General features: G+C 49.1%; 1 protein-coding gene across 1 annotated transcript; it reads right to left on the reverse strand.

Moving 5' to 3' along the window:
- Positions 1-1,158: 1,158 nt before the first annotated feature.
- LOC103774510 (chromosome unknown open reading frame, human CXorf36) lies at positions 1,159-11,556 on the reverse strand (the record flags this gene model as incomplete). Its single annotated transcript, XM_008941925.1, has 4 exons — positions 1,159-1,499; positions 2,606-2,894; positions 4,669-4,842; positions 11,292-11,556. Coding segments are annotated over 4 exons (1,069 nt in total), but the record flags the coding sequence as incomplete, so codon positions are not given.
- Positions 11,557-12,858: the final 1,302 nt, after the last annotated feature.

A 12,858-nucleotide genomic window follows, 5' to 3' on the forward strand; every position in this document is an offset into this window, starting at 1 on the left:
TGATGCCCCACAGAGAGAACATGGGATGGGGAATGACAGATACTGGCTGAGAAAGTTGTGTTTTGCAACTCTGGAACTTTTGCAACCCTCCTCCAGAAAATGAGGCACCTGTGTCTAGCCCTGGGTCAGCCACTGAGTCATTCCTTTGGGGACTGGCTTTTTGGTTCCTCCTTTGAAAGGCAAATGGATGAGGATGGCTGTACCTCTTGCTTGTCAGGACTTAAGACTTCCCCAGCTCTTGGGGGATGCCCCAGCACCTACACTGGAGTATTGAGTGTTCAGCAAGTCTCATCAGGCTCATGGTAACCTATTCTCTCATCCTCTGTCTCTGGTGTTTCTCCTTTTAAGATAATTTTCCCATTTGAATGGTTTTTGTGCAAAGGTTCCTTCAGTTTTCCTTGGAGAGAAAAATGTGAAGGTATCTGCTAGACAATCATATCCCAGAGTTAGCTTTTTCCTGATCTTAAAACAAAAACCTTCATTACGCTCCAGTTACTGCCCATCAGCTTGGAAAAAGATTAAATTTTATTTGTGGTTTAGAGAAATTAAGTCTCAAGAGACATGGGACCTTTCACCTGTTTAATGCTGTTGATTGTGTCTTCCTGTTCTGTGTGCCATCAAAGTATTAACATTTAAATATTTTATAAAAGTGATCTGTAGTAGGTGGCGGCACAGTACTGATCCAGTGGTTCAACTTATCTATGATTTTGAGCACCACAAAAATCCCCGCAGGGAAAGCCTTAAATGCTTCCATTCATCTCACATTATGTATATATCATCTCAATCAGAAAGACTTCCTTATCAGTAAAGGTTCTCTATCTAGATAGGTTGGAGAATGCTGTCTTCAGAGGCTTTCTTTTTAACAAATGGCATGGAAAACTCTTCCAAGGCCAAAACAGGTGAATGAGATTTATTAATCCTACCTGTCACTCATGATAATGCTCATAATCCACAAGCCTTACATCACACCTAACATCCCGTGTAACAAATACATCTCTGGGAGATAAACAGTAAATCCCAGGTGCACTCTGCTCCCTCCTCTTCCTTCACGAGGAAGCCCCAGATTTGGTGCAGCCTTTGGTAGCTACCCCGGATCCTTCTTGCGTCCTGCACTGTCACCGCCTCAGTGCTCCCCAGGGGCCTTCTCCTCCAAAGCCATCAGTATTTGTCACTGTACTTGCAGTCAGGGTAGCGGTAGGCGAAACGGGAGTCGCAGGACCGCAGAGGTTTCAGGAGCTCTGCCAGCTTTGCGGCCGTCTCGTTGACACCCTGGTCATCGTCGAGGCCATCGGCGCAGTGCTGCAGGAAGGTGTCTATTTTCTCCTGCACGGGTTGCCGAAATTTCCCTTTCAGCAGCTTAGGCAAAAGCTCTTGACACACCATGACGAGGCTGTGCTCCTCTCTGATGGAGTTACAGGACACAAAGGTGGATGAGCAGTCCACAGTCAAACAGCTAAATATGTCTTTATACTCCTGCTGGCCGTCAATCAGCTGGCTCCCTATTAGAGACAATTAAAGCAGGTTTTAGAAACACAGCAGTGAAGTCTTCAATAACCACGTATGTCTGAACCTCTGCGTTAACGTGGGGTTTGGCACTGTCCAAAGGACACATCAGTCTTTCACCACAAACTGCTTTGTGTTGTAGCTGTCTAGGGGCCAGTTTTCTCTCTGCTGAAATAAATACATTTTCCTGAATGACAGAGCTCTGCAGAACTGCCTGACAGGGGAATGGGACAGGAGTCTGTCAAGTTAAACTGAAGAAATGAGAAGAACTGGAGGACTAACCAAAAAGGTGGAGTTCCTATAAAGACTACCACAATGGCCAAACCTATAATTTTTCCGTGTTACTCAAACTCATTAAATTGCAACAACAGTTCCTCTATCTGGGGTCAAATTAACAGTAACAGCTGTTGGGACAAGAAAAAGAAACCCAGAGGAAAATTCTCCAACAGCACTTTGAACATTCAAAATGAAATTGTAAAATTATTGGAGGAATAGTCTTTGACGAGCTCTCCTTCTGGGAGCAGACCAATGTAACCTGTGAAAAGAGAATAGTAACCCTTGATTTTATGTAAAAATGACAAAAGAGGGGTTTTAGGGGTATAATAATTCTAATAATAGTGATTATTTGTTAGTGTGATAACCACACCTAAAAAGAGTCTGATTTCACCCAATACTTAAATGAAGTTATGGCATTTCTACTTGCAAATATTGACATCTGTGTGGCAAAATTTTTAGAACAGGTGATTTAGGAAGTCTTTAAATGTGACCACTCAGCACTGTACACGCTGAATGCCGCTGCCAGCCACAGAGGAGGCCAGGCAGGATGTAAGTACCCACAGTTGGTCACCAAACCACTGAGGCACAAAGAGAAGCCTGTTGCCTTCTTGACTCTGAGCCAAGATAGCAGGAGGTGTTGATGCTTTTACTGTTGGTAAACTTCTCTGTGAACTTGTCATTATTTAATGTAGCAAGTGACGTTGGGCTGATTACCAAAAATAAATAATAAAAAAAATCACCATCAGAGCCCAGGGTAGAGGGTGGAAGATTTGTTCCCCCTGCCTCACTGAGCCCTCCTGCGACAGACGTGCAGCCTGCTGAGTACCTTCCTCCTTGTCGATGATCCCCAGCGTGCTGGCATCCCGGATGAACAGATGCCCGTTGCTAAACACGCCGAAAGTGCCAGCGTCCACATGGGTGAAGTAGAAGAAGTAGTTGAGGTCGTTGGTGCCCATGGAGCGCAGGACGGCGAGGAGCTGGAGGGCCAGGTCAGCTGCCACGTCGGGAGCCGCGCCGTAGAAGTCGCGCAGGGGCCGGGTGCTGGCGCTGACCACCAGCCGCCCGCAGGAGCCCAGGTACCGCGGGAAGGGCCATCCCTCCACGCTGGGGAAGATCTGCCAGGAAGAGTGGGAAGGGGGGGGGGGATTGTCCCCGCCCCCTGACCCTGACCCTGCACTCGGGTTTTGGACCCACCTCCCTCCCCGAGGACTTTCAAGTACCCTGGCTGGCAATGCCGGTGTCGTGTTTTGCTCTCTAAAGCAGCCCGTCACCCTTCCTTATCCCAGTCTGCCCCAGAAGCCAGAAAAGGCTCTGCTCCATGCCGGAGAAGCTATGCTGCCTTTTTTCTTTTTTTTCCCCTTTTTTTCTCTTTTTTTAATTAAGGGAGAAGAATCTGCTATTTCACGACCTATTCCATGAGGGAGACTAACTGTAAAGTCCAAGATGATAATTTTAAAGTCATGAAAATTTTATCCACAGAAGAGCTAATTTTAGGTGTCTTCCTGGAGCCTTTGATGGGTCCCTCATGAGCATCACATAGCTGAAGTCACGGCTTGAAGGTGAGGTGGAACTAAAGCAGTTTTCACTCATTTGTAAGAACTGCCTGTCAGTTCTTTAAGCAACTTTGCAGTCTCAGGAACAAAAGTGCTTGGTGTTTGTTACAGCAGGACACCTGGGCTGAGCTCCCTGCCTTGCTGCAGCTCCTGCAAACAGTTCAGTTATCCCAGGTGCAAGCCAAAACACATGGCTACTGACCTGTGCCAGCACAAAATCTGCTGCCATTCACATTATAACGTGTGTTTCCCCAGCACCCCTACCAAGGAGGGGGGCTATAAAATCCTCCGTTTTCATGTTTAAGGTTTCTTCTCCCTTCTGCTGTAAAGACACTTGGGACATCCATGTAAAATCAATCCATTTACTTTTGGCATATTTTTCTCCTTGGCACATTATTTCTCTGCAAACTTCATTCCCCTATCTTAACAGTGCCTCATGCCTGAGTGAGCTGTGACTAGGACAGCTGAATGACCCCCAGGAGAATCCCAGACCACAAGCAACATTCTCCCTCCCCAGGACTGGGCAGAGCCCTGTGGGCTGCTGAGGGCAGCAGTGGCCTGGTGCAGGAGGTAGATGCGGCTGCTGTCTCTCTTCCTCATGGAATCCCAAAGGGTTGCAAGAAACATCAGTGAGGACTAAAGGTGAGGTGGTAGTGTGGAAAAGTGAGGATACTCCCTTGGAGGCACACATAAGGGAAGAGAGGAGCCTCAAGCCAGGCATGCTGGTAGGGGCTGAGAGGTGAGTACGAAGCTTCCCATCTCTCTGCCTTCAAACTCAGACCTTAGCTGTATTTGGGATTCCACCAAACACCTCTGGAAGGCTGCCCTTTGCCACAGAGCTAGTTACCAGCTGCACGTGCAAATGGAAAAAACAGCGTTGGCACACGGAGCCTGGGAAATCGGTTCTCCCCAGGTCCAGGTTCAGCCTCAGCGCTGCGTCTCGGTCCCCCCACACTAAGGCATGCTGCTTCTCTTTTATCCACAGGCTGTGATTTTACGTGATACATTAGCAATGCAAACGTAACACTGTAAAGTAATAGGGATGTGCAAAGCCCTGGTATTCACAGCATGCTAGGGCAATAACCCATCTGAGTTCTGATTTATTTAAGGGGCTGGGCATCCCTATCTCTCCACAACTTCACAGGCTGATGCAAGCAATACCGCAGGAATCTGCCCGACTTCAGCCATCCAACCCCACAGAAGAAACACCTTTCATGAGGGCTAAGGCGGAGGCTGGGAACCCTCTGCAGCTGGGTGTTGGTGTACATCCCATGTGAAGGTCTGCATGCAAGGGGCTGGGGGGTGGCATTTCAAGCTCAGGCCAGGTGATGTGTACCTGTAACAAGATGGGGTGTGAATTCACCGACAGGGTGTACAACAGGCGTAGTTTGTCCCGGTCAGTGAGGTGGTCCATGTAGATGCTGCCAGCATCTGGCACCTCAGCGTAGCGCCGCACGATCCTGTCCAGGAGACGCTGGGATGGGCAGCGCAGCATCGGGCTGGAAAGGCCCTGCCGAGGGGGGAAAGCACAACACAGGGGTTTATTTTCCAGCTGGAGATGTCTCAGTGTGCTTGGGCCATGCCTGGGGTATGGGCATCTCTCTGCTCTGCCTACTGCACCTCTGCCCACTGCAGCACTGCCGCTGGAGGGTATGGGCACATAAGAAGACCTCTAAAGCAAATCCTTCTTTGGAAAAAAAACCCCACACCCACCATCCAAAAATGTTGCTGTTGGTTTCCAAAAACTCAGGTTTCTGAAAAAGGCACCCAGTCTTTGTGGCACAGCCACAGAGGGTGCAAACTGTGTTTCCACATGACTGCATGGTGCCATGTTGCTCCACACCAGTGGGCCTTCTCCCTCCACCCAGGTTTCCAGCCCTGGCATCCTGGCTCGCTGGTGGAGACCTCCTTGTTGTTAATCTGGTGAGTCACTTCCCTCATTAAATAATGTCTTCAGATCACTTTGCTATTTGCTTAACCTGTGAGCAGCTTTGGTGGAACTACTATTTGCTAAGATGGGTAAACATGCTTTAGAAGTGTAAATAAACACTCTATGTGGGTACAAGCACAGGATATATTCGCTTTCTGATAAACCTGTGTGTTAACTATCAAAGACAAATTTGAATGGCCTATGCATATTTTTCTGTAAATACCAGCAACAAATAAAGAACTGTTGGACTAGTGGAGTCAACCATCACTGTATTTCACCTTTCAGATTTGGAGCTTTGGCTTGTAAAGTTGAACAAGCAATCTATGGCTGGGATAAATGGCATAGGAATTTATGCTTTCCTAGTCCAAAAAGGTTTTGGTTTTTTTTAAGTCAGTCTTCCTTAATAGCCAAGGAGAGTGGACGTACGAAGAATTGATCATTGTGGCACGAAATATTGCCCTGCAATGGCTTGTCTGGGGAAGGGAATCAGGTTTTTGCTAAGTCTTTTTCTTGCAAAATGATCCCAGCAGCAAAATTTACTCTTTCATCTTTTCTTTATAATTCGATGGCTGGGAGATGGGCTTCAGAGGAGAGGGCATTGGAGCCCACATTGCTCCCTGCCACTCTTCATGCTGAGAGCAAAGATTTGACTCAGGATCTCCCCAAGTCATTTGCTAACTCTAAGGTAGGTCTCTCTCTTCCCTTCCTGTGCGAGCTGTTCATTGGGCATAAAACACTTGATTACGCCATGACAAAGAGATGAAGAAACAAGGAAAATGTACAAGTAAAGTAAGAGCGTGCTTCTCTTCCAATTGGAGGCAGAAAGGAGGGACTGGACCTCTCACATCCCCTCTTGTGCCTCCCTGCCAGCCTCAGTGGGGTCCCAACCGCTCCCTCCTTGGCCATCAGTTGCACAAAACAAGCCCTGAAAGCCAATATCTGGTTGAAACTATTTAGAAACTCAGCCCAACTGGACCATTGTTTCACAACAAGTGAAGAACCATTTTTTTCCCCAAGAGTATAAAACATTTCTCAAAAATAATTCTTCCCAGTTCCAGTTACAAGCTTTCATACACTCCTTTCCTCTAGTATAGCCTTATTGAGAAAATGTTTTCTCACCTAATTATCAAAAACAGGAGAATGAGTGGGGGACGAAAGGGATGGTTATGGATTTCTGTCTCGCAGCACTTGCAGGCACATTATGACTGATTCTGTCACTTTTTCTTTGAAGGAGAAGTGAGAAAAAATAAGCAGAACAGAACTGTATTAAGTAAGAGATAAACGGTGGAGAAAGTCTCTTGCAGCTCAGTGAGTATGCAAATATTTGCAGCCAAAGTTAGAAAGCCTTGCTATCTCCAAGAGTTTGCAATGCAAAAAGCTGAGACCCTTAAGAGTACATAGTAGGAACAGAAATCATAGTGGCAGAAAATACATGGAAGCTGCAATTGGGATTTTTTCCAAGGTCAGAGCTCAAACTCTTAACACAGATGTGATCATGCACTGCATGTGGTGATCACAGTTGCTTGTTACTTGAGGAATGGTTTCAGACATATCAGTGGTGGTGAGGGAGCAGAGGAGCAGGGCTGGGTGATTCCATGTTTACATCAATCACTCATGCAGCTTCCTACTATTTAATGAAGTACTGATGCACCAAGATTGGACAGTGGAGTCTTTTGACTTTAGCAGAGCTAGTCAACAGTGTAAAGTTGAGTGCCTGCTCGAACTTTTCAGTGGAGTGGGGCCTCCCCATCCAGCAGACTGATGGAAACCTCACTACAGCAGAAAAGGAGATGGAGTTGTAAAACTGTTAGGAAAAAAACTGTCAATGGAACTAAAATTTGAAGAATATATACTTGAAACACTGGAGATACTGATTTATCTGAGAATATCTTAAGTCCTTGCAGTGCCTTATCACCCCAGAGAATGGGACCTGACAGGCAGCCTGACATATTGTTCGTGACTGATATGGAAAGCTTCTTATTTACTTTGTTTAAATACTCACATTTTTATATCTGATAATAACTAGTTCCTACAAAGCCTACCTACACTCAGGTGTGATTTTTTTTTTCCCTACTGCACAGTATGCGAGGCATTTTAAACACATGTATGTGTGCCTAGTGCAGACACACAGAGAATTCACTCTGGCATAAAGATGACCTCTGGAAGTCAACTTCTCCTCACTCTGCTTTCTCTTCAGCCAGCCCAAGGAGGGATGGCACAGATAAGGAGCAGAGCCACCTCTTGCCCCGTGCACTGTTGCCTGTGTGGTGGGCTTCCTGAGGAAACACATGGATGTTGGTGTTAAAGCACCTGCAGCTCCTGGCCATTTGAATCCAAGGATTTCACTCACCGCCAAAAGAAAGAAACTAAGGATGTCCCATGAAGAAGCTACAGGACTCATCTCTGCCGTCAGCAGGTTTACGGAAGCATGTCTCCAATGCTGAGGGACCAGGTCAAAGTGGCTCTGGGAACCTTCTAATGGACCTCTAAGATGGACCCGCTGCCATATCAGTGGGCTGCTGCCCATGTGCTGCCAGCGAAGCCATGTGTACTGGACTCAGAGGCAAAAAAACCACAATGCTGGCACATTTGCTGAGGGCAGGTGGAGGTGCTGGTCAGTAGTTTCAAACAGAGTGTCCTAGAGAGAGGGGCTGAAAAAGGCTGTTTTTTCACTGGGTACTGCTTTCCTCTGACAGTCTTCAGCATTTTCCAGGCTTGTGTTGTAGGCAGGGCTGGTTGTTCTTCCTCTCCAACAGGAAATGCACACAGCGTGGTTTGAGCTGATGAGCTCCTGGGAGAAGCAGTGGCTACTGTACCAGTTAAGCTCCAACTAAATCCTGCTCATCTCTGAGGCAGGCTGGATTTTAACACTGAAGACTTTGCCACATTCAGTAAAGAACTTCATTGTGATGGGTGAAATCATCACTGTGGCAGGCAGCTCAGCTGATGGTTGGGTCAGAGAGGGCAGGCAGCGTAAAGCGAAAAAACTTTACCTCATGGTCTGTCATTTTGATTCAAGTATGTTATGGTTTGTTGTAATTCTCCGCTCTATAAGACAAAATTGCCAGAGCCTGTTAGCCTTCCCCAGAGAGGGGAGTACAGACACCACTAGGTGACTGCACCCTTGTGAAACAAGATGGGCAGCGTGTTAGATGTCAAGAGCGGTGTGCTGTTAACACCTCCAAAAAGAGAGAGGGGGGAAAAAAAGCCAGAAGAGCAGTGCTGCAGGTAGGTATTTGTGGTGATGGATGGTATCCCCAAGAAACTCCCTCCAGCGAGTAGTGAGTGCTCCCTTTAGAGCAGCAGCACAGAACCGGGGTGCGGGCAGGAGTGCTTCTGTGTCTTTCAGCTCTGAGGGGAGCAGGCAGGGTGGGCAGACAGGAAGGGGAAACCTGGCTCTGCGGGGCTGGACATCTTGGGTGGGGGTCACCCGATAACCTGTGGTGGTCCACACAGCAGGGCTGGGGGCTCTCACATAGGGACTCAGACACACCGTATGACTGAAATGTTGCTGCCACAGAATGTTTTTCAATTCAGAGCACTGTGAGACCAGCAGCCATTTTGCAGAGCACATGCCCAATCTTAAATAGTGACTGCTGCCCAAATTTGGAAGTGGGGAGTAGGAACCAGGGTCTCTGGGTCACTATGCTCCTCTGTGTATTCAAGTCTATATGCTGTTAGAAGGGATTTATGTCCCACTTTAGATTTCTCTGCTTGATTTAAAGAATCAAAGAATCATGAAAACCCAAGTGGGGCAATACTGAGGCTGGCATGCAAATGTCTGGGCCTCCCTGAAGCCTCCTGTGCTCTCTCCAACTAAAAAAACTGTGGAGGTTGCTGAAATGTCCCAGGGAGTTTGTCCCTGGACATGTCTCCCTGGCTGGCTCACTTCAGAGGCAACCTGGAGCCGGGGTCAGCTCAGCTTCCCACTGCTACATAGGGAAATTCAAGAGCCCCAGAGAAACTGGATAGGTGCAAGGCCAGGGCACCCCTGCCAAAGTCTTCACATGGTGCTGTGTGTGCATGTGTGTGCAACCCATCCAGCACAGCCAGGAGCTCAGTTTCAGAGAGGATGGGGTATGGAAAATGCTATAGCACATGAAGTGCCTTTTAAGGAGAAGGATTTGGGCTCAGCTAGTGATTTAACTTTGCAGCAGATCTGAGATACCACAGAGCCACATTTCTCCAGTTACTTTTTCACTCAGCTCAGCAAATGGAAGTTTTAAGCTCTCAAGTCCTTCCCTTTCTCATAGCACTGCTGTGGGGGACAGCACAGTTTTGCACAACTCCTTTGGACACTCCAGCAAGGCTGGAGGGCTTGGCACCCCGTCATGCCCTCCCACAGCCCCCAGCACCGCTGTCTTGGAGAACAGTGGTGGCCAGCAGGTGCCTGGGAAGCTGCTGCCTGCGGCTCCAGGGAGGAGTTGTCCTGCCCGTGGCCCACAAGCTCAGGTGAGGGATGCTCTGAGTGGAAGTGATGCAAACCTGCACCCTCTCCCTAGTGCCTCTCCTGAGGTTACTAGAAAAAGTAGAGTGTAGTTTTGCTAAAAAAAAAAATGTTTCCCTGTCCACGTGTCATTAGTGTGACCTGCAGTGAGGGACAGACAGTGATTTAGGTGAGTCCTTCTTGGTACAGCTCAGACAGCTGCTGCTGCTACCGCTGCTGCATCACTTGGTCTCCCACTTTGCCTCCTCAGATGTGCTTCTCCACAGGGTAACAGAAATGGAAACACTAAACCAATGTTACTTTAGCACTCAGAAAAGCTGGGAGGATGGGGCAGCAGGCAGACAGAAGGAAGCAGCTGCCTTTCTATTAAAAAAAAAATAAATTAAGGCCCTTTTTCACAACCACTTCTCTCTGGAAAGGGGGAGAAGAATACTCCTTCACCTCTGAGGGTCTTGTGTAGAGTATATCCAGCCTCCAGCCTGGCTCCTGCCCCTTCCCAGTGGTTGTTGTAATGGTTTGCAGTTGTTTAGGTGGGGTGGGAGAGATACATGTACTTTTGGGGAGGGGACTATGGCTCTCAGGTGCAAGCCAGCAGCTGCAAAACAGACTTTCCTGCCCTGTGGTCACCCCTGGCTGCCCGTGGCATCCCTCAGCTCAGGCACCACTCAGATGTTGACTTTTCTCTGGAGCCTGCCTGCTCTGCCCCTCTGACCCTGCCTGTGTGTTGATCTCCCTGTGCCACGGCCACCCGTCTACCTGGAGGTGGTGGTGCAAGCCTGCTGGCCCTCCTGTCCTGGCTTCACCTGTGACACCCCAGGACTGTGATGGAAAGGGCAGCATGCTGCTTTGTGCCTGAGATCATTTGCTGTAGATGGCAGGCAGATGAGGAATAGAGGCTTTGGCTCTGACTGCCCGTGCAGCTCACCCTGCCGGCCACAAGCAGAGGGGTCCAACGTGCCTTGGTCCTCAGCCCAGCACAAAATCACTTTCAAAGCATGACCTGCTTTGTATGGCTCCATGAGAAAAAAAAAAAAGAAAAACAGACAAAAAAAAAAGGGTGCAAAAGCACTGAGACGTGACAGAAACCTGTAAAAATGCTGGCAGAAATAACAGAAATATCCCCGCTTGAGCTGTTGCCATGTTTGTGTGCATGACCCTATGACCCTATGTCATCACCACGCGTGAAGCCAGTGGGCCTCAGCCTACACAAGAGGCTGGGAGCTGGTGCCTGCCCTGATGGAGCCGAGCCCCGGCCCTGGCCAGGCTGTGCCGTGGCGTGGCGTTACGTACGGCTGGGATGGGCTTTGGCCCCAGGCCTCCACGTTTCCCTTCCCACCAGAGCCTCGTTTTCTTCTCCCCTGTTGTAGGGAGGCTCAGCTGGGGGACATGGGGCTGACCCCTCTCCACCAGCTGGGGCAGGTGGAGCAGGAGTGCTGGCCGTCACCCAAATTCACCCTCCACCCAGCAAGTCACAGCTGTGTCTCCTTCAGATTCTTTTCTCCACCACAGATTCACGTTGCTCCCCGCTGGGGTTTCCTCTCCCCCTCCCTCCTCCCCGCCAGTGTGGGCTGAGGGCACGGACCTGGACGAGGTCCGGGGTGAGGCGCTTGGCCCGCAGCCATTTCTGGAAGCGGCGTGTGCGGCGCAGGGCGCGCTCCAGGCTGCAGGTCTTCGTCTTCAGCAGGGAGGTGCAGATGCGCTTGTCGGCCCGGTCGTGCTGGTACTTGGAGGTCAGCCGGGTGATGTCCACCAGCCGCCAGCTCTTGGCATCGTCGGTGTAGTTGCCTGAGTAGCTGAGCAGGTAGCTGGGGGGCAGCTTTAAACGAGAAGAAAGCCAGGTGTCAAACCTGCCAAACCAAAACGAGAGCCCCACGGAGAGCGGGTTAACAGGCCACACAGACACCCGCACATCACCAGCACCACCACGGCTGCTTCACCAAACACCAGCCCCAGGGGCTTTCTGCCATCAGGCCGCAAATGCCAAGTGGCTGCAGGCTGGCAGCCCTGGGCGCCAGGTCGAGGTGAGTGGGTTGAAGTCATCAGCCAAGGACAAGGTGTCCATCTTTGCTTCCTGCTTAAATCAGCCCTTCACAGTGCCATGGGATAGGGGGAAATATGCCAAGACAGGATCTTTTGGGCCACCTACAGAGTGGGAGGGAAGTGAGAAGGCTGCAAGGTTTTGGTTCATGGGTGATTCCCAGCGTTTTAAAATTTCCTTAATCCTGGAGAGAGAGGCCCAAAAAAGGAGTACTCAACTCTTTAAGGGACTCTGCAGAAAAAAACCTCCTGACAACAAATGTATTTGTGAATAATAAAATGACCTTTTGTTTTGTCCCCCTCCAGTGTCACTGGCTGTATTTTAACAGCCACAATGGGTGACCTCTCCAAGCAGCAGCAGTTTGGGGTGCAATGGGGGGGACAGGAGTGTGTGTGCCCTGAGTGTGTGGTGCCACTGTAGCCATGGAGATCTTGCACTGATTTGCTCCCCCTACACAGGCACAGGAGGGGAGCATATGTGCCGGGTAATGAGGCTGTGATGATTTTTTTTTGTTGTTTCAGCAGCCCCCTCAGCCCTGCCCACACACACATCACACATGCTGGAGCTGAGGAGCCCAGTGCTGGTTTTGTAAGTATGCCTGTAACCTGCTCTTAGAAAGTGGCTGAACTCTGACCTTTGGTTTGGCCGACGTCATGTATTCGCTGCCTCTAAAACCTCCTAACGATACTCTTGCCTGCGTGCGTAAGAAAACACGTCCTAATTTAATCTCACCATAAATTAAAGCTGCTACCTCAGAAGTGAAACAGGAGAGGCAAAAGGTTCCCTGCAGGATCAGCTAGCTGGAGTTAGATGAAAAGACATTAATAAAGCTGAAAGCTGAAGCTGGTCTTTGCTTTCAAATTCCAGTTGAGAAATCAGCACAGAGAAATTTGGAGGGGATTAATTTCCTCTGATTTCAGGCAAGTAACTGACTTGGCAAAACTAGCTACCCTCCGTGATCAGATGCCAACCATTCTCTTTCCCATGACCCCTCTTGAAGGCAAAGCCTCACTTTCCCACCATGCAACCTGTGTAGCTCAGCTACAGATTCCTGGTGGGGAAAGCCCACCCTCCCGAAATGCTGGTGCTTGCCCTGCTTTGGCTTTCGACT

This window comes from Merops nubicus, unplaced genomic scaffold, assembly GCF_000691845.1.
Source record: "Merops nubicus isolate BGI_N331 unplaced genomic scaffold, ASM69184v1 scaffold17170, whole genome shotgun sequence".
Taxonomy (NCBI): Eukaryota; Metazoa; Chordata; class Aves; order Coraciiformes; family Meropidae; genus Merops; species Merops nubicus.